Source organism: Anguilla anguilla, chromosome 3, assembly GCF_013347855.1.
Source record: "Anguilla anguilla isolate fAngAng1 chromosome 3, fAngAng1.pri, whole genome shotgun sequence".
Classification (NCBI taxonomy): domain Eukaryota; kingdom Metazoa; phylum Chordata; class Actinopteri; order Anguilliformes; family Anguillidae; genus Anguilla; species Anguilla anguilla.
In genome coordinates, this window is record NC_049203.1 from 32,382,350 (window position 1) to 32,408,225 (window position 25,876).

Genomic DNA, 25,876 nt, shown 5'->3' on the forward strand with positions numbered 1-25,876 from the left:
GTCTGGTAGACCTGCTGTTAACCAAGCAAGTTATCGTCGTATGTTTTCGCCACAGTCAGTTAATGAGCCATTAACTGCTACTGGTCGCAAGTCACTTTTTACCGAATAAAAATTAACACCGTCAGCGGTGATTAACAAATATACCAAGTATTTTAATAACTGATCTACAGGCGTGTCAATATGACAACGCACTTTGAAGAGCAAGTTTCCCACCTGTTGCATGAAGACTAAAATAATGTACATTGAATTTCTAATTATTATTATTTTCTTGCTAGCTTCTAGCTTTGTCACATTCGTGCAGCCTAGCCCAGGTAGACATTTACGGTATGTACACGACTGACGAGCCGTCAAACACGTTTGACAGATGGAATATTTGCCGGTTAGGGTTAGCTAGCTAGTCAAATGGCTTGGTAGCCGAAGTTGCGAACTGTTTTAGCATAGACTACTGGACTACCACATATAGCAAATAAGCGTTAGCTGATTACGCTTTCTGCCAACTAATTATTTGGTTAAGTGGGCTAAAGGAAATAGTAAAAATGACTCGGCTACCGCAAAACTTCAGAGGAGGATTATTTTTTGGTCGTCTAGTGCAGCTGTAAATAGCACACTATAGTGAAACCACTACAAAATGGGATGCTTGCATTTTCTGACTTCGCACAGGTGGACCGTGGTCGGAGCCGCAATGTCAAGGCCAAGAGACGCCACCTCCCACCCCAGTGACCACAGATTGTAGCCCCTACTGTAGCTCAGTCCTCCGCAGTAATCCGGAAGTGACGCAAGCTGTACCTCATTGGTCCAGAACAAATATTGGCACTGTGCCCAAATGACGCAATAAATCATGAAATCGACCCATGGACAGTCATAAAACGAATAAAATACACCTATTATGACTATTTGTTCTTGTGAGAAAAAATTATTGACTTTGTATTTTGATCGCATTTGTACCGTAGATTTACATGGAAACCGGATATGAAAACACTTATACTGGAGCCATCCGTAGTGGCGCTAGTGAGCAACCAGGAACTACAACACCAGGAAATGAGCTTCAAAAACGAAGTCTGGTTTTGGCCGCTTGGAAACACGACATTAAACCCGGTCAACATTTAACGAACACAACTGTGAGAAAGCATGTCTGCGGCACCTAGTGTCCTGGCATGTTTTGCAACTAGCTGGATATATACCAGATAAAGTTGAATAATGTTTGGTTTGCTGTTAACCTAGGTAGCTAGCTAAACCCACTGATCGATTAGGCATCATAACTTGTTAGCCAGAAGTCAAGACATTGTTAGACTAGTGAGGTAACTTATCTAGGTAGCAAGCTAGCTAGCTATTGTGTAACTTTATAATTAATTACACAAACATTTTTGGGATTTGTCACTGTTATTTTTGTGTAATGTCAGGTCATGGGAGATAATGCGAGCTGTTCAGGGACAGATGCACCTAGAAGCCCAGTGTTCGCAGAGCCAGGGAAAGAGTTTGTCAATTCTCTTCCAAGAATTGAAAAGCGCGTAGTTATCATCAGGTTGCCCATAGACGAACGCTTTTTTCGCTGTATAATAATGTGTGCCTGCATTGTTCCATGTCCATTTACCCGATAAATAAACAGTTTGAAACAAAGCACCACTTGTCACAAACACATACATACAATTGAGGACAAAAGTTTACATAGACCTAAGTTAAAGACATTCAAACTCAATTTTTCCACAACTCCACACATTTCATGTTACCATACCTTTCCTGTGTTAAGTCAAGTAGGGTATCTACTTTATTTCCATAAGAGGTCATTTCAAAATAATATCTAAGAGACAGATTTATTTCAGCGTTTATGTACTATATCAGATTTTCAGTGGGTCAAAAGTTTGCATACACTTTTTGTTAGTATTTGGTGGCATTGCCTTTAGATTGCTTCACTTGAATCAAATGCTTGGGGTAGCCTTCCCACGAGCGTCTCACAATACTTTTGCCCATTACTCCTGACAGTACTGGTGTAGCTCAGTCAGGTTTGTGGGCCTCCTTGCTCGGACACGCTTTTTTAGTTCAGGCCACAAATATTCTATGGGATTCAGGTCAGGGCTTTGTGATGGCCACTTTGTTGTCTTTAAGCCATTTTGTTAGAACTTGCCCCAGATTTGAGGTGGGGTGGCCGATCACATTTCAAAAGTAAGCACAGATGTAATTCTAAGTGAATTTTTTTTATTTTTAATTTTAAAATCCCATTGCAACATGATTTCCCCACATATTAAATCACTGGTTATGCCAACCTACAAGTTGCCCTTTAAGCTCTTTAACTCTGTTAAACCCGCATTATTTGTTGCATTGTATTACAAATGTTAGCAATGTTCTCGTGCCTAGAATCTGCGACAGGAGCACATTCACAACTTCAGTAAACAGAAATGTTCAGTTACTTTTATAGATAGATTATAAAGTGATTGAGTCCTCAGAGTGTGGCAGGCATTTTCCTACTATCCTGGAACTTAAAAGCAAAAGCTGGACACATCCTTCTGTATAGTTATAAAATTAATAATAATAATTTTTAATTTTTTCATTTAAAATTGTTGGCGGATTTAATGTGCACGTACCAACATTAAATTGTTTATTACTTTTTAAAATGGCAGAGTGAGTATTAGCCTACTTGTATTTTTAGGGTGCCAAACACTGAAGACAAGGCACCCTATTTTGCATTCTGGTGTTATTATAATAACAGTTTCTAATGAGATGTAGGCTACAGTGTGATTCTTTATGGTGTATTAATCGTACGGGAAGAGCTACTACTGATCTCATCTCTGTTTTCCTACAATCACACTGGCTTATCTCATCCGGCCATTGTGATGCTTTTTTTTTTGGTGAACGCTTTGAATGTATTGTACCTTAGAAAAGAAAAAGGACTAAAAGCTTAGACGTCAGTTTGATTTGGAGAAAACAGAGGCCACTTCACTTTAATTAACTTGTATGTTTTGCCATTAAGACTAATATCTTGAAGTGGACCATTGGGGGGAAGTGGAAAGGGGTCAGGTGCTGCAGGGCTGACAGAGAGCTGGTTAAATGCTCTAAGAGGGAAGACAAAGGGACTCATCAGATTATGCACATCATTTCTCAGAGTGCATCGTGGGGTGTGAGAGCTAGAGGGGCAGACAGAAGTGGTTTTAATTGGGGTTGGGGAGTTTACAGGGGCTTACAGACCAGGTGGTCAGGACTCAACTAATGGGACAACCCCTCAATGCTCCAGGCCTGACTAAAGTCCAGACTGTAGAAAGAGCCCTTGAGTTGTCTAACCTTGGCCCCATCTTAAAATGGCAATCAGGGGCATGATTCATTATAGTGAAATGCGAATTGATTTTAATTACTGATAATAACCACCCCCTAAAAAACTAACTTTAAGATAATCTGGGCTAATTTATTAAGTTGCAGATGCTGAGACAGCACAATGCTGATGTGTGAACCATGCTGTTAAAATGTTAGTGTGCAGTCATTCCTTTCACTGGCTTCATTGTTGTAGACCTTCCTGAACATTGGCACATGTAGCCTTTAACTGCAATGCACTTCACCATCAATTTTGAGCTGTTAATTTGAGAAGATATTAAGCGCCTGACAGATAGAAAGCATCAAGTGAGGCCACTTGTTCACATCGAAGGCGGGAGAATTTGAAACGTCAGATTACCTTTTTCCTTCTTGTCAATGCCGGGATGCCATATACACATTGTATTTTGGTGGTCTGTGCCCCGCGTCGATGCTCGAAAATAGAACAGGTTTTGACGTGCCCACTTGACGCCTCCAGTTTGTCTACAGCCATTGAAAACAATGGGTGCGTTTGTTGACGCGAGCGTCTGACCCTTTGTATCTGTCAGGCCCTTTACTTTCAGTAGACTGTACTTTGAATAATTAACCATTGATAAAGAACATTTCAGGAGAAAAAGCATAGTGCTTGCTTAGAGTTAAGGGCAAAACACATTAGCTAGGCTAAATATAATCAGTTTTGTTGGGTCTCTATATGAAAGTGTCTCATTTATTTTTCTCACATTTGTTTCCATGAAAAACTCATATTGGTGAAAAAGATGGCAAAAACAACACATGCTTGAAGGGGCTCCTCAAAATCTGACAAAGTGCAGTGTACTTGGATTGAGGCCTGGGAAGACTGGGGCCAGTGAAGCTTATATTGGCTGGCCTTTGACAAACTCTTGTCCTCACAGCTTCACCTTCACCATGTCGGACAAGAGCGAGCTGAAAGCAGAGCTGGAGAGAAAGAAGCAGCGCCTGGCACAGATCAGGGAGGAGAAGAAGAGGAAAGAGGAGGAGAGGAAGAAGAAAGAGGTGAGTGCAGGATATGCCTTGAGAGGCTTGATGCGTTGGCACCAAATTCTACCCTGTCTGCCATTAGAACTGTTAAGGTGTATCATTGTACTGCCTGGTCCTAAGTACCCAAGTATCACCTGCCCCAGAAATGGCTATTGGACTATTAACTAAAATATTCATGATTTATATATCTTTGGCTAGTACACTGCATCATGGAGTGCTGATGGGCAAAAGCATACATAAAAGCTGGGCAACTGGAATTATTGCCAAGAGGTCATGGGAGTGAATAATGGTCTTGTTCCTTAGAGCAGGTTGAAAGTAAATCTTGTGCCAGCCGTTGGGGCAGAATTTGTTGTAGCTGTGGTGTATAGCCAGTCCATCTGTCTGATGATATCTGAATTATTTGGTGTTCTGCCCATAAGGACATTGACCAGGTCAAACCTGGGTGCTTATATAATAAGCAACATAAATTACTTACTCTGTTTAGTTTGTTTAACTTCTTTCATCATCCAATTTTATCAAAATCTTCAGAACAGAAAGGAAACCTAGCCTGCCGTAGGAACATTATTTAGCCTAAATTGTTAGCTGACCAGATCTGTTGAACGAAGTGAAAAAAGAGACTGGCTCGCGAGGCATGCTGACCAGTAACGTTAGGTGTCAGCTGAAAGTATCACGGAGGTTACTGGCAAGGAAAACCAGACGATCCACTTGCTCTGGATCCAGGGCAGAACGTTTTTTGTTGACAGAGGAAGTAACGTTAGCACAGGAAATGAACTATGCGTGCATGAACATGATTCGCTGCATGAAATTAAGCCTGTATATTCATGTTAATTACAAAACGCGGGATCCAAAACTAATAGTCGAATGCTCAAATTTAGGTTCAAACTAAAGAAAAAAGATTTTCGAATAGTTTTCGAACTTCGAATATTTTTTGACAGCCCTAGTGCTCAGTGGACCATGCTGGGGTTGTGCTCAGTGGGACATGCTGGGTTTTGTGCTCAGTGAGACGTGCTGGGTTTTGTGCTCAGTGGGACATGCTGGGGTTTGTGCTCAGTGGGACATGCTGGGGTTTGTGCTCATTGGGCCATGTTGAGGTTTGTGCTCATTGGGCCATGTTGAGGTTTGTGCTCCGCTTTGGCTCTTACTCAGGCCGACCTGAAGAAGGACGCAGTCTCGGCTCCCGATGACTCGGACCTGGAGAAGAAGAGGCGTGAGGCAGAGGCCCTTCTACAGAGCATGGGCATCACTCCTGAGGCCCCCGCCGGTAAGAGCACATCGTGCCCAGGCTGTTTCAGCCACACTGCCGCATACAAATCCACTCTTCACATGACAGTTGCCTTCACTCTCTTTGTCAAAATAATTCATTACCTCATCCGCCAATAGGGGGCAGAAGCATTCCATTGCAGACTTTGTTCTACTGCCTGAGTCACTAATGTTTTTTAGGGAGCAACATATGTTGCATGTGAAACAAAGGCTTTGTGAGTTTGCGCGGTGTGGTTTCAACATGTCATGGAGGTATCAGATTTAAAGATGTCCGATTTGCTGGCTTTTCTTCTGTTTCAAATGTTAGAGTATGCAGCAGATTTTGTTTATTCTATCTCGCCCAAGGTGATAATAATTTATCTGATCAATTGACACCTTCCGTCATTTGTATTCTGTCATGAAATGGTCAACCTTATTGTGAATGCAGAATTTGATTTGTGTTAATGAGCATGTTTTATGATTTTGTTTACACTCTACTTATTTTATCATAGAAGAGGTGAGATTCCTGTTTTTTCACCAGTACAGCATAGATCCCAGCCTTTAGCATTGACCACTGACAGGTCATGACACTTTTTTTCTCTCGGTAGTTTTAATGTCTTATTAAATGTGTATGTTAAAGACACATAAGCATTGCGACACCTGTGTTGTCCTTGTTTGTTTTAGTCTTGTATTACTGACCTTCCTTTAAGGTTGGTATACCACAGATAGCTCCAGTCTTGTAGATGAATATTGATCGCTTTGTATTTAACACTTCCTGAACTTATTCCACATCTATCTTTACATAGACCATTTCTGAAATAAATTCTTTGTTACTTCATAAACGGAAATGGAAAGTTCAGACAAAATAGCATGTGTTAGAATGCTTGTTTTCAGAGTTCATTTGTTAAACTGTGAAATTGTTTTACACATTGGACATGTATTGCTTTTAATTCTAATTGTTCCTATTAACATACTAACCAGTAAACGTGTTTGTTATTGTATACGCATTTATAATGTATTGGTACTGTAGAACAGTACCAGCATTAAGACATTTTATTTTGGATCTTGTGAACTTTTTATGGTGTTCATTTTTAGGCTAACAGTGCATTTGTGAATGTTGGGAATGAGTGCTGATGTGCAAATTTTTTTTCTGCATGGACTTTAATTACTTTTGTCCTTTTCTTCTTTTTGCTGCTCACCCCTCTCCATGCTTTTTTTGTTTTTTTGTATTTTTTCTTTTTGTGCACCCCTTCTGTTTTTTTTTTGTCTTTTGTGACAAAAACTGCCTGTCACCTTCTCTGCATTTAATTACTTTTTGGCAACTCTCACCAGCCCTGCCCCTGCGAATAGTAATGGAGGATACCTGTCTGTTTCACTATCTAGTCCCACCACCCATGTCTCCAACCTCCAAGTCTGTGGGCACGCCCAGCGAGGCGGGGAGCCAAGACTCTGGCGATGGCGCCGTGGGACCAAGGTATAATCACTCCCTCACCCACCCTCGTTAAAATTTCCACGACAAAGAGCTTTCATTCTCAGTCACCTGTAACCGCCAGAGCGATGCTGTAATTGTGACACTGAGAAAGAGGCTTTTTAATTGCGGGAACAGGAGGCAACCTCTCTCTGTTCTAAAGGAAAATTTTGTGTTCTTTTAAGACCGCGTATGTTACGTTCAGGTTATACGTGTCAGGGCAGTGCAGAGAGAGCAGATTTAAACCAGGCTAACAAATTAAATGCGCACAACTTTTACTTGGGGTTTATCTGTAGACTTTTTGTCTGTCATTGTGTTTTTGTCTCCAATTTTATGTACAACTGATATTTTCATGAGTAGGCTTAAATTGTCATTGTCGTTGATATATGTGTGCATTCATGGTGTTGTGCTCTTACAGAAGTAAGTAAGAAGTAAGTGTCTGAGTGTATCGTCTTTGATAAAGGAATTTTATCATTTACCTCATTTAGTGGATGTACTCCCCAAGTACGCAGCTGTTTCTTTATCTTGATTTCACTATATGCTCATCACTTAATATAATGTATAAGGGGCAATATGGGAAACTCAATTTCTGAAGTTTTTTCCCCCCAGTTTATTGCTATATAATAAAAATGTATTTTGTGGCAATTCTTTTTTGGGTAAAAACTGAGAGGGTAAATGCTATTGTTTGTGTGTACCGCGGTAGCCTGTAATCATGCATTTTACCCACTAAAGAGGAGCTCTGGGTGTTCACTGCCCACTTGTTTCTCCCTGGTAAGAAGCACAGCCTTTATGCAGAAACTCATATGAACATTTGTCTTTTAAGGTTCGTTACAGTATTATTATCAGCTGGAGTAAAACACTTTTCGTTGTGTGCAAAGAATAGCCATCCGTGCACTGATATATTTGGATGGGACTTGACGGAATGGGAAGGTACATGCAAGCATTTTTTTTGTTTATACTACATTTTGCTAGCAAAGAACCAAACGAATAAAACGAAGGGGTAGACCAGGCGCCCCGGGCTGTACTTAACCCCTAATTGCAGCCCCAGTTCCTCTCTGGGAAACCTACCTCCCCCCAGTGTCCCATCCGGCCCACGGAGCTCCACCTCCTGAAAGCCGTACACGTTGACTCATTTTACCCACCAGTATGGTCATTTCCTTCACACATGGACAACAGGTTTCTTCCCCGGGCAATCGTATCTGCAGAGATACAATGTGGTCCAGACCATACAGGTTTATAGAGCTGCTGTAGGCTGCTGATGAGTACAGCAAGGGCCCTCGGAGGTTGTATGTCTGCTGTACATTTATGCAGCCCTGGGAAATAAGCCCAGAATGACATTTAGCTTAATGCCATATTAACCTGATGGGGGCTGGGCAGTGTGGTACAGTGGTTAGGCAGTTGGGGTTATATTCAGAAGTTTAAAGTTGTTGAATTGAGTGCTTGGAATAAACACTGCTTTTGTTTCCATGAGGCCTGTACTTTTCTGGAATTTCTGTAGTGAACATCCAACTCCATGCTTTAATGCAGCGTTTCCCAACCGGTGTGCCGTCAGGCAAGGTCAGGTGTGCTGTGTGAAAAATCCTTTTAAAAATGTTTTAATGTTGGTAATGGTGTTCATTTTTTATGCTTTTGAGAGTGGTGTCATGAGATTCAGTAAATTTGGAAAGTGTGCCGTTCAAGGAAAAAGGTTGGGAAACGCTTCTTTAATGTAGTGCGAGCTATTGAAGTGGTTTTAAAAGCAGATTAAAAGCATATGGGTTTTTTTACTGACATTGAGACAAACTCAGAGCTTAACCATTTCAGCGAACGAGCCTATGTCAAAATCTAGACTGGTCTTTCTTTTGCTTGAGTCAAATGAGCGAATGTGCTGTTATTTGTTTTAAGGAACATGGCTGTCTTTATTTGTGAAGAGTTTTGACCCATTCTCACCATTAATGGCTGCTCTCTCTCACTAATGCTGCCTAACCAGGACTCTGCACTGGGACTCTGACCCCTCTACCCTTCAGCTTCACTCTGACTCTGACTTGGGGTACTGCTCACTACACTCTTCCCTTTCCTGCTCATTCAACGCTTAGCTGGCATCCTCACTTTCCCCTGCCTTCCTTCTTTCACACATATTTGTCCTCCCCTTATCACTTTTCTCTTCCCTGTCCTCTTCCTCTCCCACTTCCATTTCTTCCTCTCTTTCCTCCCACTGCTGACTCGTCCTCTGCCTCATCCCTTGAATTCTGATTCCTGCTCGCGTATCTTGATGGCAAAATGCAAAAAATGCATGGCTGGATACATAGCTGGATGCTGTTTATCTTATCTGTATGTCAGTGTTAGAAAGCCATTTATGCTTATCGTATGCTACTCCTGCAGGAGTTAGTTAGTCTTCACTATAGGTTTTCCCATGTGTTTGTTGTGTTCTTGCTCTCTGATGTTTCTGAAGCAGTGATGTTGCTTTAGGCGAGGAGCCCTGAAGCTGGGCATGGCCAAGGTCACCCATGTGGATTTCCCTCCCCGTGAGATTGTATCCTACACCAAAGAGACACAGACCCCAGTACAGACCCAGCTGAAAGAAGGTAAATGCACCCCTCATTCCGTTTGTACTCATTCTCAGAACCATACCCCCCCCACACAGAAGTGGCATGCCCGGCAGCCAAGCTTGCCCTCTTCTGACACTGTTACAACCAGGCCTGGGTCACATGCTCAAGTGTGTGGAAACGATCTGACCCCCGCCCCCAGGCCCCGGAAATGAAAACCGGGGTGGGGGGGGAGTGTATTGCAGGGGCCCAGGAAACATAAGAAGGAAAAGGAAAGATTAAATTCACACACAGCCCTGTACACACCCACCCCAGTTCTTCAGAGTAGCACGCAATTAGTCTCCAGCAGGAGTGGGGGAAGAGTGCTGGAGGAGATTGGATGAGATATGAAAGAAGCCTGCACATGCCCCTGCTAATGCATCTCAAGAATGGCAAGATGTACGTAATTGCAGCAGGGCAGCCATTATGTGGTCACCTATGCATGCCTTCAAAATACTCTCAAAGAGCATTTTGCTCACAAGGGCCTGTCGCAGTCCCTGTTGACCATTGAGTAACTGCCCTATGATGTATTGATTACAGTGGTATTTTGTCATTATTTAAATAGAGCTCCGTTAAGTCTGTTACGATTCGAGCCCCATTATCAGTGCTTCACATTTTTGGCTAGTGGGATTAGATATTTGTTCAGCGTTAGGGGATGCTGGTTATTCTGAGCAGTAGACCAGCTGGTTAGTCACTGCTGGGATCCTTAGCTGTGACAGTTGTTGGCCCTGGTACACGCTACTCCCCAAAAACATCCTGACATGGTCGGTGATGGGACAAGTCAAGTTGAGACCAGCGTTGTTAGCTTTGCTGCCAGCCTCATCCCAGGCTTTTTCCTCTGGCCTTCCTTAACAAGGCAGAGCTTCAACTGCGCTCTCCACTCCATAGATGCCTTTGGCCTCCCCCCAGGGCATCGTAAAAGTGTGTTAAACAAGGACAGTTTCTGCGGGCTGTTGAACACAAACCGCTCGCCTGCCGCCACCATGTAATCATTTCATCAACTTGCCTGCTTCTCTGCCTGTTCCCTTCACCCCACAACGCATATAACAAAATGCACTCGAATGACACCTCGCACTGTCACGCCTTCACATCGGCGTTTTTGCGAGGAGACGATGTCCCCTTGCCCGACCGCCTGCCTGTTCCCCCCCACCATGTTTGATACTCGACGAGCATGGGCTGATTGAGTGATTCATCATGTTGTCAAAGGGAGGTGATGGCACCACACTCTCAAGGTCAGCAGGCGGTGGAACGAGAGGGGAGGCATGCCGGTCCTCGCTCTGCAAGGTGGGGAGGGGGGGCACTGCCGATCCTCCCCAATAGCAACAGACAGCTGATTACAGGTCCTAATGGCCATAGCAAACCAGAGCTGCAGTTCACCTCCTCATTCCATTAATGCAAGATTCACTGAGCTGCCACTAATATACTCTTCTGTCAAAAACCCAAAGAATCCTGTCTGTGTATTTAAATGTGAAGTGGAGATCTGAAATACAGAGAAGTCCAGTCAGTCGTAAAAGAAAATCTGTCGCTTACTGTGCCCCAGCATGGACCCTGAACCACTATTTCTCTGAGCTTTATTGATCTTTTTGTTTTGTTTCTGTCAGTTAATATCATAAATGAGAAGTGAATCTAAAATAAAAACTAGCCATGGTAAAACATTTGTGAACTGAAATAATTTTCTTAAAGTTTTTTATGGTATGCGTGTATTTGAATTCAAAATACGACTTTCATTTAGCTCACTGCTAGGGCTGGAGTGATTTTGAGGAATCGATAAATCGGGCAAAATTATAAATCAATAAATATCAATTTTTATTATTATTTTTAATTGAAAATGTATTGATTGGTTACTCAATACTTTTGGGTTCACATCCTGTTGTTTAAAGAGGGGAGCAACAAAGCATCAGTCACCATGACTAAATATGTGAAACTGCTAGAAATCTCCTTAAAACAATATCCTGTTCAGTAAAAGAGTTATTAAATGCAGCCAAAACTTCCGCCAGGTAAACCGTGTTATTTGAGCAAACATGGATATAACACATTGACTCCAGGAGAAATCAAACCACTTCATTTTTGCTGGAAGCTGTTTCATGGCTAAAATAGAAACATGAAGTTGTCAATCATTAGTCACTGCTAAACATGTGAAACTAGTTTATTTTCTCCTTAACTTTAACTGGATACGTTATTATTATGTTAAGCCATTTTCTGTTAGCATTTAGAATATAGCAATGAACTTCAATGATCATTTGAAGTTCACATCACTGAACCTTTCTTTATTTTTAAAGAGTAATTGCACTCTAGATCACATTTTTTTAAAATCTGAACGTTTGCATGCCTACTTCATAATGAAACATTTAAATTCATGCCGTTATTTCAACATTTCTGAAATAATATCATTTGAGAGAACTGGAAGAAAAGTGTATTTTTACTGGCCTCTATCATTTGAAATTTCTTTGTTATAAAGGAGGTAGAGTGCTGCCAAAGTGATTGACTATAAACTCCAGATAACGAAAAACAAGGTGCTCTTGAAGGGAGGGTGCTCATACAGATTTGCAGGGAAAGTAGGCAAAAGAAATTCAGCTTACTTGAAACTTCAGGCACTCTTGCGTGGAGGAAGTGGTATTTTTTAAAGAACCTTTATTGTCGCGGCATATCCAGGAACAGGAGAAATACCACCGACCGGTTTCGACCACGCAGGGCCTTCATCAGGATGGTGAAATTTCTTTGTCTTGCATTCCACTCTAGCCACACCCCAATTGTGATGTCGGAATACCTCTTTGGAGGTACTACCACGTCATATAAATGTCAGTTAATATATCCGGACAGAAAATTTATTGCTGTCTTCAAATTCGCTTGTTTTATTTTTAATATAATGTAACACTGCCAGCTAGATTGCTTTCGGCTCAGTGTTTTCAAACCGGAGACACATGGCCTGTTCATAGACTTTCTCATATTCCACCTAAACAGTCCACCAAAACATGTTTCTGAAAGGTGAGAAATAGGCCATGTAATTGCTGAAACTTTAATCATATTTGATTTGCAATGCTTATTTTTACAGTTGATGCAAGCTTCATAAGACAGGCACAGCTATTTGCATATGTAAATAAAATGGACACACACACTCCAACCACCCCAGGAAGCATTTTTCAAAATTGGGCGGAGCCAGGCTGAAATAGTCTATGCAATTCAATGAACTGTATACGAACTAGAAGGGAAACGTGGTCATGTGGTTCCATACAGTACATTCATCCATTATCTATACCTGCTTATCATGGTCAGGGTCACGGGGGGTGCTGGAGGCTATCCCAGCATGCATTGAGCAGGAGGTATGAATATACCTTGCACAGGTTGCCAATCTGTCGCAGGGCATACACACCATTCACTCACACACTCATACATATGGGCAGTTTTGTAATTGGGCATTGTGGTAATCAATAGAAGCAGGCAATTACTTTTGACATTTTTCCTGGACCAGAATAGAGAAAAATGCCAATAATCACTATTCTGATTGCGTGGAGCTGATCTCTGATTGGTTAAGAAAAAACCTTTGTAACGGGATCATGAGAACCATAGTAGCTTCATGGACGAGACCTAGTCCATTGCTGCTTTGATTTTATCCCATGACCACTGAGGTACAGCCACAGAAGTGTGGTAGCCCTCTAGCTAGATGTTAGCTAACAGTTGTCAAGTTCGCTAGCTTAGCTGGGTAGTGGAAATTTCGTTTTAATCTTGTACGTAATAATATTGCGATTTCATATCTTAAGTTAAGTGTTGTTAGACTATGTAGCATGCAACAATGAAAAGTATCATATTGATTTGGCTTGATATTGATTGATATTTGCTTTTGGGAGAAGGGAACAGCTTGTGATCCAAAGCACCCCCCATTTGTGAAATATGGGGGAGGCGGTGGAATGGCTTGGGCATGTATGGCTGCTTCTGGAACAGGCTCATTCATCTTTATTAATAATTTAATGGAGGATGGATTTGGAAGTATAAAGACAGGTTTTGCCTGGCTATATACAAACAAATTCCTCCAACCTCATTGGCTGGCATTTCATCCTGCACCTCAAACACACTGCCTATGCAACCAAACTATTCATCAGTGGGTAAAAAGTGGAATGTTTTGGACTGGCCAGGTCAGTCACCTGATTGAAATTCAATCAAGCATGTACTTAATTTGCTGAAGAGTAGAGAGACAGCAATGCCCCGAAACAAAGATCAACTGACAGCAACTGCAGTGAAGGCCTGGAAAGGTATGTCTTCATGCAGTTATTGCATTTAAGGGCCATGTAACCAAATATTAAACTTTCTTGCTTTGATTTACTTTTCAGTTCATCTGTTAATTTACTTTTGCACAGCTGAAATGGGGGATTCAACATAAAATCAACTGTTTCTGTAAAATGGTTACACATTTACTCGTAGTAGAACTAAAGGCCGATTGTCTATACTTTTTCTTGTATTAATTGTTTGATCTCGTATCAATATACATATATATATATATTTTTTTTTTAAAGCATCTTTTATGGTATATTTCTAAATATATGTGGCAGTAATATTTAACTCTACTGTTCCCATACTTTTGGAGGGCACTGAATATCACTCCTCTATATTATTTTGCTGTATAAATGGATGCAGGGTAAATTCTATGTAAAAACTTGTGCAAGTTTCTTTTAATAAGAGCGTCTGCTAAATGCCTGTAATGTAATGGAATGTCCTCATTCTGTTAAAGTAGTAGTGCTTGACTTAAAATGAAAACTAATAGAGAAGACTTACAACTAAACTGAACTGGAAATTAAATTTAGCATATAAATGAAAACTAATGGAAAAAAACAGAAACTAATGGATTAACTATAATAATCCTTCCAGATTCCGTCCTCTATGTGAGGTTATTAATATACTGTATGTTTTCGTTATATATGAGAAAAGGGCATATTTGCAAAGGTCTGCAAATTTGAGAAATTGGGGTATGTTGATGACATTCACATGGGGTGACTGAAGTGTACAAATGTATTAGAAAATTGAAACCACCTAGAAAAATGGTATTGTTAGATATTTGTTATTGTAGATGCCAGATTAAAAGAAAACTGTTTAAAGAAGTACCATGGTGATTTTCACACTTTCTCGGTTTTATGTGCTATTTGCACAAGAGGCATTGAAGAAACACAATGAGTAAAGTATTAAATATGTCGGTTCTGTATTTTTGGAGAAATATGCGTTTTAAATGTATCGTCCTATTTTCAACCGGTTGAGAAAGTTGTCAACTTGGTGTGTCACGAATACAGTAACCACTCCCCTTTCCACGCCCCGTAAACCCATGGAAAACTCGAGACCCATAGTTTGCGCCGCTGGCTTACAGGCAAGACAATGCAAATATTTGACTAACGTTAGGTTCACTTAAATTGGAGTGCCTTTTAAGGACTATTAGATTATTTCTGGTTATATTAATTTAGCTAGCTAACTAGCTAACGTTAGCTAGCTAGGTAGTTTGCTTTCATAAGGCGATGTTATCGATAACGTTGGCTAGCTAGTTTGCTTTTATGAGGACGTTATAGTGGTGCTTTTATCTTGACTTGGCTAGCTAGATAGCAAAAATTATAATTGGTCAACGTCCTTACCTTAGCTATCTATCGATACTTGATATACTACTAAGCTAGCTAGCTTGTGAAAATTCTGTCTTCCAAAAAGAGCGCATATCATGGGGGTAGCTATGGTAACGGGGCACGGTCTGTCAATCATAGCTAACTGACTGTTCTCATTACCACGCCCAGACGGTTCGGGTGAACTTTTATAGTGGGAAATTTAGGCTTAGAAAAATACGTTTTAAAGTACATTGAAATGACTGAATAATAAAAATATTATGCACATTTGTTTTGTTGTTGCCTAAAGACAACTGGGAAGTGTCACGTTCAACCACCATGTTACTCCTTAAAGATTCTGGGGTATTGACCAGGAAGTTGGTCTGGCCAGGTCTGAAAATCCTCTAGGAACAAAGGTGTTTCAAAGTTCCAGATCTGATAAACACATATTTGAGAATCAACAGAAAATTTCAGCTTACCACGGCACTGATGGAAGCTAATTAGCATTGTGAGAGGATCAATGGTGATTTATGTAAGAAACAATATCTAGGCTAAGTGTCATCACTGTATAGATAAAATGCTAAATATAAAGTGTAGCTGTTTTTGGTGTAATTGAATTGTTGGGTAGTCACCTCTGAGTCATAGAATGTGGTTTGTGCACCTCAGTACTGTGACTGCTGCCTTAAAGGTGACTAGCAGTGAAAGTGAAGAAAGCTTAACAAACGGGTCCCATTTCACAGATGATTTCACTTTGATTAAGCTGCTACTCAGAAAGGCATTATTCAGACTGTGCTGCATTATTGGTGGGTGTTCATGCCTAATTCACCTCCTTGTTTCTGTACCTAGTCTCTGGCAGCCCTTCATGATTTATGATGCGAAAAATGGCATAGATAGGAATAGAAGGGAGACCAGAGAGAGAGGTGGGGGAATTTAATTTGTCATTCCCATTTTGTAACAGAGAGGTTAGAATCATGGGGGAAACGCAAACTGCTACTACCATCTGTTTTCCACCATAGGGCCGAACCGTTACCAGGGCCATTCTGTGCCATTCCGCGCTGCTCAGTACTCGTGGGAACGGTTACCGTTTCTGTTTCCACCGTCGGGCTGCTAAAACCAGGACTAGGAAGCGTCTAAAAAAAAAACTAGTGAGGACAGCAAGTGACGCGGTGGATCAGCGACGGCGTCCCGTTGTGAATGTAATAAATATGCGCCAGTTGTTGTCGTCGCTCCCCATACTGTTTTGTTTTTGTTATATTATGTTTTGTTGGCTGACAAAACGGACAAGGATTCTGTGTATTTTGGTCTGTTTTTGGTTTTTCTTTTTAGCGTATCCTCCACTGACCATCACTGTTGCATGCATCACAAAAACTATTACACTACTAAATAACGCTTACATTAGCCTCCAGTGTGAAATATCCACATTATATAATACCACTAACCTATTTAAAGTAATAATCTCAAAGATTTTCATTAAAATAAATGTCTTAAGTCACTATCTATCGCTGCATTGGGTAACACAATGGTGATTGAGCCTATTTTTATATCAATTTATATTATTATTATTATCATAATTCATGATTAAAAAACTTGGTGTCTGTGGCGACATTCCTGGGAAAAAATCACAAGCGGCTCACAGTTAGTGACGCGTTTTTCATCACCCATCAGTGGTTGGTCCGCCAGAGAGGGTAGGTGGAACTAACACAACAGGCTCACTCTTCAACTCACTTGTGTGTGAGCAGCGTACTGTTTTTTCCGGTGTCTGGTAACGTTGCGTTAGCTAGCTAGCTAATGTAATTAACACAATCTAATGTTGGCTAACAATTATAAAAAATCGCTAGCTAACGCTACCGACCGGTACCGACCTTGCAAACCGTCTCTCGAATGCAGTGCTACCTTGTTGCAACGTTGCAGTGTAGCTAACTTAAGGCCAGTTCAGATCAATGATTCGCAACGAGACTGGGTGCAACTTGCAAAATTCCAAGACGTCTGATTGTAAACGTTCTAAAACTGCACTTGGGGATATGACAAGGACGGTCTTTTAAAACCTCAGGGCAGGCAACGGCTCTGCTACTAGACAGTTCACACTGCTGCAATTTTCTCTGCAACATTCTAAAACCGTTTCGCCTCGTTGCGAATCATTGATCTGAACTGGCCTTAACGTTATCGTTATTTACATTGCCATCGAGTCCATCACTATATTATAATGATTGGAATAAAGCCGGGGTATTTGGAGCAGAGCCGGGTCTGATTTCTGAAGACGTCATGCAGGGGTTCTAAATAAAAGAATACGGCAGTATGGATTAGCATTGTTATTATTTTATTACGCTTCCTCATATGTTCCTTCAGCCTTTATGCCCTTTTGATGAAATATCCTTTGTTTTTGTTTTATTCTTCTTGTTCTGATTGTTAATTTAACACCCAGCTCAGCTTTATTCTCGAACAGTTTAGCTAGCAAAACCAGAAACACCAGGGGTAACATTTTGCAAGGCAGTTGTTTCAAAAATACCACACAACAATCATTCACGAAAAAGGCTGCTTATTGTGCACGAGATACATAATTGCACAAGCCACAGCGAATCCCGCAAATTCTTCTCTGCAGTGTAAAGATGTTCATACCAGGCAAAAGGTGGATAAAGAACGTTTGCAGAAATTGATCATCACTAATTCTACCCCAGGTTTGCTACGGCATTTTAACCCGGCTCGGCAGTGTAAAGACATCTTGAGTTAGCCTAATGTTAGACAACGAATGAGTATGTACATAACGTTACTTTTATAACAACCGTTTTTTATTCAGTAAATAGTAAGTGTTATAGTTGACGTGCTAACTGGCTGACGTCACACAGGCGACACTGGTTGGATCCGGTTGGGAAGTGAGGTCCAAAAACAAACCTGCAATTACCGCTTCTCGCCATTGGCACTGCCATAGAGAACGAAACTGAAATCTTTGAGATTTAAAGACACTAAATCCAAAAATAACGTGTACAACCAAAATATTTTGAGCAGTAATACTTGCATAGCATTGATGAAATTTTATCTGTGTTCAGTAGATGGAGACAGAGACAGTAAATCAATGAGTTCAATCCGCTTCTGTTTTGCTCCAGAAAACAATATCAGATAGGTCTATCAGCAAATATATGGCTTAGCTATGCCCAGAAGTCCTCAATAATAATAGTATTTTCCAAAAAATTACGAAAAATCGTTAATGCTTCGTTCGGTGCAGCATACTGCTACCACAGAGTGAATGCGATGATAAGAAAAGTTTAGGTTACGCTGATCTATAAAACGCTATTCCAAAAGCAAAATTAGACATGTTATACATCGTTAGAAAGCTTATACTCTCACCTACTGAATAAATGAATTGTCAATCAAGCCAGACTACTAAAAAAGGCGACATGGTATCATTTTTTTAAAACTTTGTCCCATTTATTTCGTTATTCAGTGAGCAGCGTTTTCACTGCTGTATTGGCATATCTTAGGGCTATTGTCGGGTTTATCTTGCTGCTATGACGGAATACGATTTTTGGCATTTTTATTTATATTAGCTTCTCCACCGACCTATTTTACGGAAGAGGGCGTGAAGAGACCATATGCGGAGTCACAAAACTGACGTAATGTGAAACCAATCGGTGAATACGTCATTAAGCCTGCCCACCCGAACGGTTCTGCTGCACTGAGCACGGTTGTCTAACCGTGCCGAAAATATCGTGCTGGGCACGGTTTGTAATCGTTCCGCGCCAAATCGTTTCCAGGTGGAAACACCATTGGAACCGTTCCTCTCTGTGCTCAGAACCGTTCGGCCCTGCGGTGGAAAAGGGCTTTAGCTTTGTGACGGCTAATTGGAATTTTTCACAGTGTAGCCCTGGTAAAGTTGCATTTACCACATTGTGATTCTGACTGAACTGGATAATAAAGCTGGTTTGTAATTTAATAAAACATTTTAATTTATTTTATCTTGCTCTCTAGTGAATAAAATCACCAGCTTTTACATTGGAATGAAATGCTGTGAAATACAACAGCTGATCTATCTGTGCCTTAAAGTGTAAGAAAATACACATTGACTTGTTTGGTAGCAGTTCTTTCTCCGCTCATTTCACAATGTATCATATTATCTTTTCAAAGGGATCACTCACACATTGTTTACAGGAAGTCAGAGCATTGTACCATTATCATATATTCTTGCTGGAGTTTTTGTGTTACATTTAACACGATACATTAAGAATCAAAATTTCTTCAAAATTGAAATCTCTAAATTATTAGTTAATTAGTAAGTTGTGTGCACAAAATAAGTTTCTGTTTTTCTGTAAAAGTATTACTTAAGCTAGAGTTTTAACTGTTCTGCATGTTTTCTTAAACTACCTGTTCTACTGTGCCTATTCCTCTTACCTTGGGCTTTCAGCTGATTTGGATTCTTTTATATTTAATATTAATTATACTTCCTCTTTTAATGTGCTCAAGGATGTTCTCATGAAGAACACTGAATTTTCTTCACATTCGTTTTTTTTTTTTTGAAGTTTTTTTTAATAGTGGGTATTCTAGTATTTGAATCCCTGCTGTTGTTGGGAGTTTCAGATATTACTGATGACTTGAGGAATAAACTCCGAGATGTGTCTGTTCCTTTCATTCACATTTTTATATGAAAACAAGCCAGGTTATTTTAATAGTTCAGTGCAGGTGTGATTGACATATTTTTAAAAAGAGAAAAGGTATGTGCTGTATTTGAATGAGTCTGATTCTTTGTTCGGTACCAAGTGGCCTGTGTGTTGCAGCACAATGCATTCATTGTCCCTGCATTCATTCAGAAAGGCAATGCAGCGAAGACTGGGATTTGTTAGTCGCCTTCAATGATACAAAACAGAAATGTGGAAGTCAGATTTCTGCGGGCTGCTCGGCCCCCCATGCGTAAAGTTTTTTTTTCTGTCTCTTGTGGAAGCGTGTACACATCTGTGATTTTGAGCAATGGGCATTCGTTTTGTGCTTGCAAAACAGGCGGACCCCCGCAAGCTCCATTTTGCTTCTGCGTTAATATATTGTCCTGTGACAAAGCATGAAGGCCTTTATGTCAGTCTGTGCGATTTACCCCTCCCTCCCAAAGTCCATCCTCATCTCTAAAAAGCTTCAATTTCTAAAGTGGCTCAAAGGCTGTAATTGGGGCTGCTTTGTGGGGTGGTGTCAGAGCATGGGAGATCAGCGATCACCTCAAATTCTGTTAAATGTTTCTTTCCCCTCTTTATTGACACACCCCCCTCCCCTCCCCCCCACCACTCCCCTGTCTTCCCCAGCAGGGTCACCAGGATCATTAGCTTTTCTCCAAATGGCCATTTTGGCTGGCAGGTGCATTACACCCTTTATTTTCAGATAGTCTCTCTGCTCATAATGCCTGGCAGGTTGATTGCTCTGGCTGCATTGACAGGGACAGGGGCTGACGAGCACAGCCAGACCCTGACTGAAAGACAGTGATTACTGTTTTCCTTTAAGCCTGATTGAGACCCTTGAAGGGAAAAATTTTAACCTTCTCCATTTGGTTTTCAGAGTGCGGGTGTGTATTGAAATGGCTTATGCCATCAACCCAGTTCTATAAACTCTTGAGAGCACTCTTTACACCACCCCCCATACACAGTCAAAGGAAGAAGGAAAATGGGGGGGGGGGGATCTGTTTTTAGTATGGCATTGGTAGATGACATTATCATTTTGATTGTGTTGGTGTGAAATAAACATGCTTCTCTTCCGTAGGCTCATAAATATCTTAAGCCATGGTTTGTTTGTATACATAATTTATATATAAAACTTGGAAATTCAAAGCTTCATGCTTAAAACAACAGAAGAAATCTAGGTAGCTTGAGTTGAGCTTGTGTGTGGCTTGGCAGCTGGTTTGGCCTGCAAGCTGTATTTTGTTGGAAGTCTCAGTAGGGTGAATAGCAGCCATAGGGCCCCCTGATGAGAGTGTAATGGGCCAAGCTTGCCATTTTAGTGAGTGGGGGTCGATATGGGGGGACTGGCCCGCAGTTGTTTGGCTGGTAAGTCTCCATACCTTCCCCTCAACACTTTCAAATGGACCAGTGCGACGGCATCTGTCAACGCACCATTTCGTCATGTGGCCGGTCAGTGGGAGTGGCTTCTACATCCACCATAAGAGAATCCTACATCGCCATAACCTGAATGGCTGTCAGGCAAGGAAGAAGCCCCTACTCCAAGACCTTCATGTAAAAGCCAGAATGAAGTTTACAGGTGATCACTAGGACGAAGACCTAGCCTTCTGGAGGAGTGTTCTCTGGTCAGATGAAACAAAAATTGCACTGTTTGGCCATAATGATCAGCGCTATGTATGGAGGATAAAGGGTGAGGCTTTTCATCCGAAGAACACATCCCAACTGTGAAGCATGGGGGTGGCAGCATCATGTTGTGGGGGTGTTAGATGGCATCATAAGGAAGGAGAATTATCTAGAAATACTGAAGCAACACCTCAAGATATCAGCTAGAAATGTAAAACTTGATCGCAAATGGGTCTTCCAGCAGGACAGTGGTTCTAAGCATACCTCCAAAGTTGTAACAAAATGGCTTAAAGACAACAAAGTGGGCATCACAAAGCCCTGACCTAAATCCCATAGAAAATTTGTGGACTGAACTGAAAAAGCATGTCCGAGCAAAGTATTGTGAGAAGCTTGTGAAAGGCTACCCCTAGCATTTGATTCAAGTAAAGCAATTAGAAGGCAATGCCACCAAATACTAACAAAGTGTATGTAAACGTTTGACCCACTGAAAATCTGATATAGTACATAAAAACTGAAATAAATCTCTCTCTCAGCTATTATTTTGAAATGACCTCTTATGGAAATAAAGTAGATACCCTAGTTGACTTAACACAGGAAACTTATGGTAACATGAAATGTGTGGAGTTGTGAAAAATCATGTTTGAATGTCTTTAGCCTAGGTGTATTTAAACTGTTGGCCTCAACTGTAGGTTACACATAAAGTTGCTAGGCAGTTATTCCTAGTTTATTGCTTAGTTTGTATATTAAAACATCATGCTATTTGGTAAAAGAAAAAGTCTTTTGTCTTTTTCACCAGTCAGCTGCATCTGTTATGTCATGTACTCCCTTCTCACAAACTGTCCAAGGCCTGTAGGGTGGAAGATAGGACACACAAACAGCCTGGAAACAAAGGTCCTTTTAGTGAGCAGTGGAGAAGGATGTGAAAGGGAGAGATATACCAGAAGGAAGGGTTTAGCCACAAATCTGCAAAAACAGTCTTATTATTTCAATAGAATGAGGTAGCAATTAGATGTAGTATAAGTATGTGGATATGTAATGGAATGAATTTTGTTTGTTTTTGTGTGTGTGTAAGATGGTTGGTAACTTATGTATCTCGTTTGCCTGTGTGTGAAAGAATGTGGAACATGCTGTTCACTGATACAGTTTCATACCACAGTCAAACACCTCTCCTGTCTGCGATCGAAGCTGTCTGGATAGTTACAACTTTATATATATATATATATATATATATATATATACATATTACACACACTCACCGGCCCTTCATTAGGTGACAGGAGTGGCACCTGGTGTGGTCTTCTGCTACTGTAGCCCACCTGCTTCAAGGTTTGACGTGGTGTGCGTTCAGAGATGCTCTTCTGCATACCTCGGTTGTAATGAGTGGTTATTAGTGTGGTTGCCTTAGGCAATCACACTACTATTATTGCACATATTATTATTCTTTCCGCCCATTTTTTGGACCGCTACTCCTCCCAGAGTTTTCGCACCACGTACACGTGCAATATGTCAAATCGAGCGGCTTCATCTGGAATGGTGTGCTATTACTTTGTGGAAAGATTCGTTGCAAGGTTTTTGAAAAATTTGAATTTTTGTGGGCAATTTTTCCCCATAGGGAATGAATGGCAGAATGTTCAGCCTTGTGATGTCACAATGCTCTGTCTTCTCACCCTTGTGATGTCACAATGCTCTGTCTTCTAGCAGCAGTACTCTGGTCTCTCTCTAGATTTGAACATTCTGCCATTCATCTCTATGGGGAAAAATTGCCCACAAATTGTGCAATGCCTCATTGGACATGGTAGAGAGTCCTTTATCCATTGCTGTAGATCAGCCTCGCCCCCCTTCCTGATTGGCCAATGTTTGCTATTTCATAACTTTTGAACCGTTTGTCATAGAGAACTATGGGTCGCGTCATTGGACTCAGTAAAGACCTAGCAACCGCCTAGAACTCCATAGCAACCCCCTAGCAACACCCTAGCAACCACCTAGAACACCCTAGTAACCACCTAACAACACACTAGCAACCACCTGTAACACCATAGCAACTGCCTAGAACTCCATAGCAACCACCTAGCAACACCCTAGCAACCACCTAGAACTGCATAGCAACCACCTAGCAACACCCTAGCAACCGCCTATAACTCCATAGCATATGCCTAGCAACACCCTAGCAACCGGCTATAACGCCATAGCAACCACCTAGCAACACCATAGTAACCACCTGGAACTCCATAGCATCCACCTAGCAACACCCTAGCAACCACCTAGCAACACTCTAGCAACCACCTAGCAACACTCTAGCAACCATCTGGAACACCATAACAACTGCCTAGCAACACCCTAGCAACCGCCTATAACTCCATAGCAACCACCTAGCAACACCCTTGCAACCACCTGGAACACCCTAGCAACCGCCTATAACTCCATAGGAACCACCTAGCAACACCCTAGCAACCACCTAGCAACACTCTAGCAACCATCTGGAACACCATAACAACTGCCTAGCAACACCCTAGCAACCGCCTATAACTCCATAGCAACCACCTAGCAACACCCTTGCAACCACCTGGAACACCATAGCAACCCCCTAGCAACACCCTAGCAACCACCTAGAACTCCATAGGAATCACCTAGCAACACCATAGCAACCACCTAGAACTCCATAGCAACCACCTGGAACACCATAGCAACCACCTAGAATACCCTAGCAACCACCTAGAATACCCTAGGAACCACCTGGAACACCATAACAACTGCCTAGCAACACCCTAGCAACCGCCTATAACTCCATAGCAACCACCTGGAACACCATAGCAAATGCCTAACAACACCCTAGCAACCGGCTATAACTCCATAGCAACTGCCTAGAACTCCATAGCAACCACCTAGCAACATCCTAGCAACTGCCTAGAACTCCATAGCAACTACCTAGAACACCCTAGCAACCGCCTAGAATTCCATAGCAACCACCTAGAACTCCATAGAACCACCTAGCAACACCCTAGCAACCGCCTCAAACTCCATAGCTACCACCTAGCAACATAGTCACCGCCAGAACATTATAGCAACTACCTACCACTGTTCACTCTGTTCAGCACAAAGTCGACTTTGCATTGGCGGCAACCACACTTCACAATTTCTGCAGGAATTGTCTAGTTATTATTATTATTCCACCCATTTTTTGGACCGCTACTCCTCCCAGAGTTTTCGCACCACGTACATGTGCAATATGTCAAATCGAGCGGCTTGATCGGGAATGGTGTGCTATTACTTTGTGGAAAGTTTGGGTGGAGGGTTTTTGAGAAATTTGACGTTTTTTGGGAAATTTTTCCCATAGAGAATGAATGGCGGAATGTTCACCCTTGTGATGTCACAATTCTGTCTTCTCACCCTTATGATGTCACAATGGTCTGTCTTCTAGCAGCTGTACTGTACTTTGGACATTCGGCATTCATCTCTATGGGGCATAATTGCCCACAAATTGTGGGATGCCTCATTGGACTTGGTAGAGTGTCCTTTGTCCATTGGTGTAGAATACCGTCGCCCCTTTTCCTGATAGGCTGATGTTCGATATTTCATAACTTTTGAACCGTTTGTCATAGAGAATTAGGGGGCACTTCACTGGACTCAGTAAAGACCTAGCAACCGTCTAGAACTCCATAGCAACCCCCTGGCAACACCCTAGCAACTACCTAGAACTGCATAGCAACCATCTAGCAACACCCTAGCAACTACCTAGAAGACTATAGCAACCACCTAGCAACCTCCTATAACTCCATAGCAACCACCTAGCAACACCCAAGCAACCACCTGGAACACCATAGCAAATGCATAGCAACACCCTAGCAACCGGCTATAACTCCATAGCAACCACCTAGCAACACCATAGCAACCACCTAGAACTCCATAGCATCCACATAGCAACACCCTAGCAAACACCTAGAACACCCTAGCAACCACCTGGAACACCATAACAACTGCTTAGCAACAGCCTAGCAACCACCTATAACTCCATAGCAACCACCTGGAACACCATAACTGCTTAGCAACCACCTAGCAGCACCCTAGTAACTGCCTATAACTCCATAGCAACCACCGAGCAACATCCTAGCAACCACCTAGCAACACCCTAGCAACCACCTGGAACACCATGACAACTGCCTAGCAACACCCTAGCACCTGCCTATAACTCCATAGCAACCATCTAGCAACATCCTAGCAACCACTTAGAATACCCTAGCAACCACCTAGCAATGCCCTAGCAACCACCTGGAGCTCCATAGCAACCACCTGGAACTCCATAGCAACCACCTAGAACTCCATAGAACCACCTAGAATACCCTAGCAACCACCTGGAACACTATAACAACTGCCTAGCAACACCCTAGCACCTGCCTATAACTCCATAACAACCACCTAGCAATGCCTTAGCAACCACCTGGAGCTCCATAGCAACCACCTGGAACTCCATATCAA

At 41.7% G+C, this 25,876-nt stretch overlaps 1 protein-coding gene across 3 annotated transcripts in view; it reads left to right on the top strand.

Moving 5' to 3' along the window:
* dync1i2a (dynein, cytoplasmic 1, intermediate chain 2a) overlaps window positions 1-25,876 on the top strand; it is a 54,061-nt gene that overhangs the window by 5,005 nt on the left and 23,180 nt on the right. For 2 of the 3 annotated variants that reach the window (XM_035410240.1, XM_035410241.1), the window contains exons 2-6: window positions 4,188-4,308; window positions 5,440-5,554; window positions 6,916-7,006; window positions 8,970-9,029; window positions 9,449-9,564. In XM_035410240.1, coding sequence (XP_035266131.1) covers window positions 4,201-4,308; window positions 5,440-5,554; window positions 6,916-7,006; window positions 8,970-9,029; window positions 9,449-9,564 — 490 coding nt within the window. In that variant the 5' untranslated portion in view covers window positions 4,188-4,200. The remainder of the gene's footprint in view (window positions 1-4,187; window positions 4,309-5,439; window positions 5,555-6,915; window positions 7,007-8,969; window positions 9,030-9,448; window positions 9,565-25,876) is intronic. The other variant, XM_035410242.1, reaches the window with a different exon arrangement.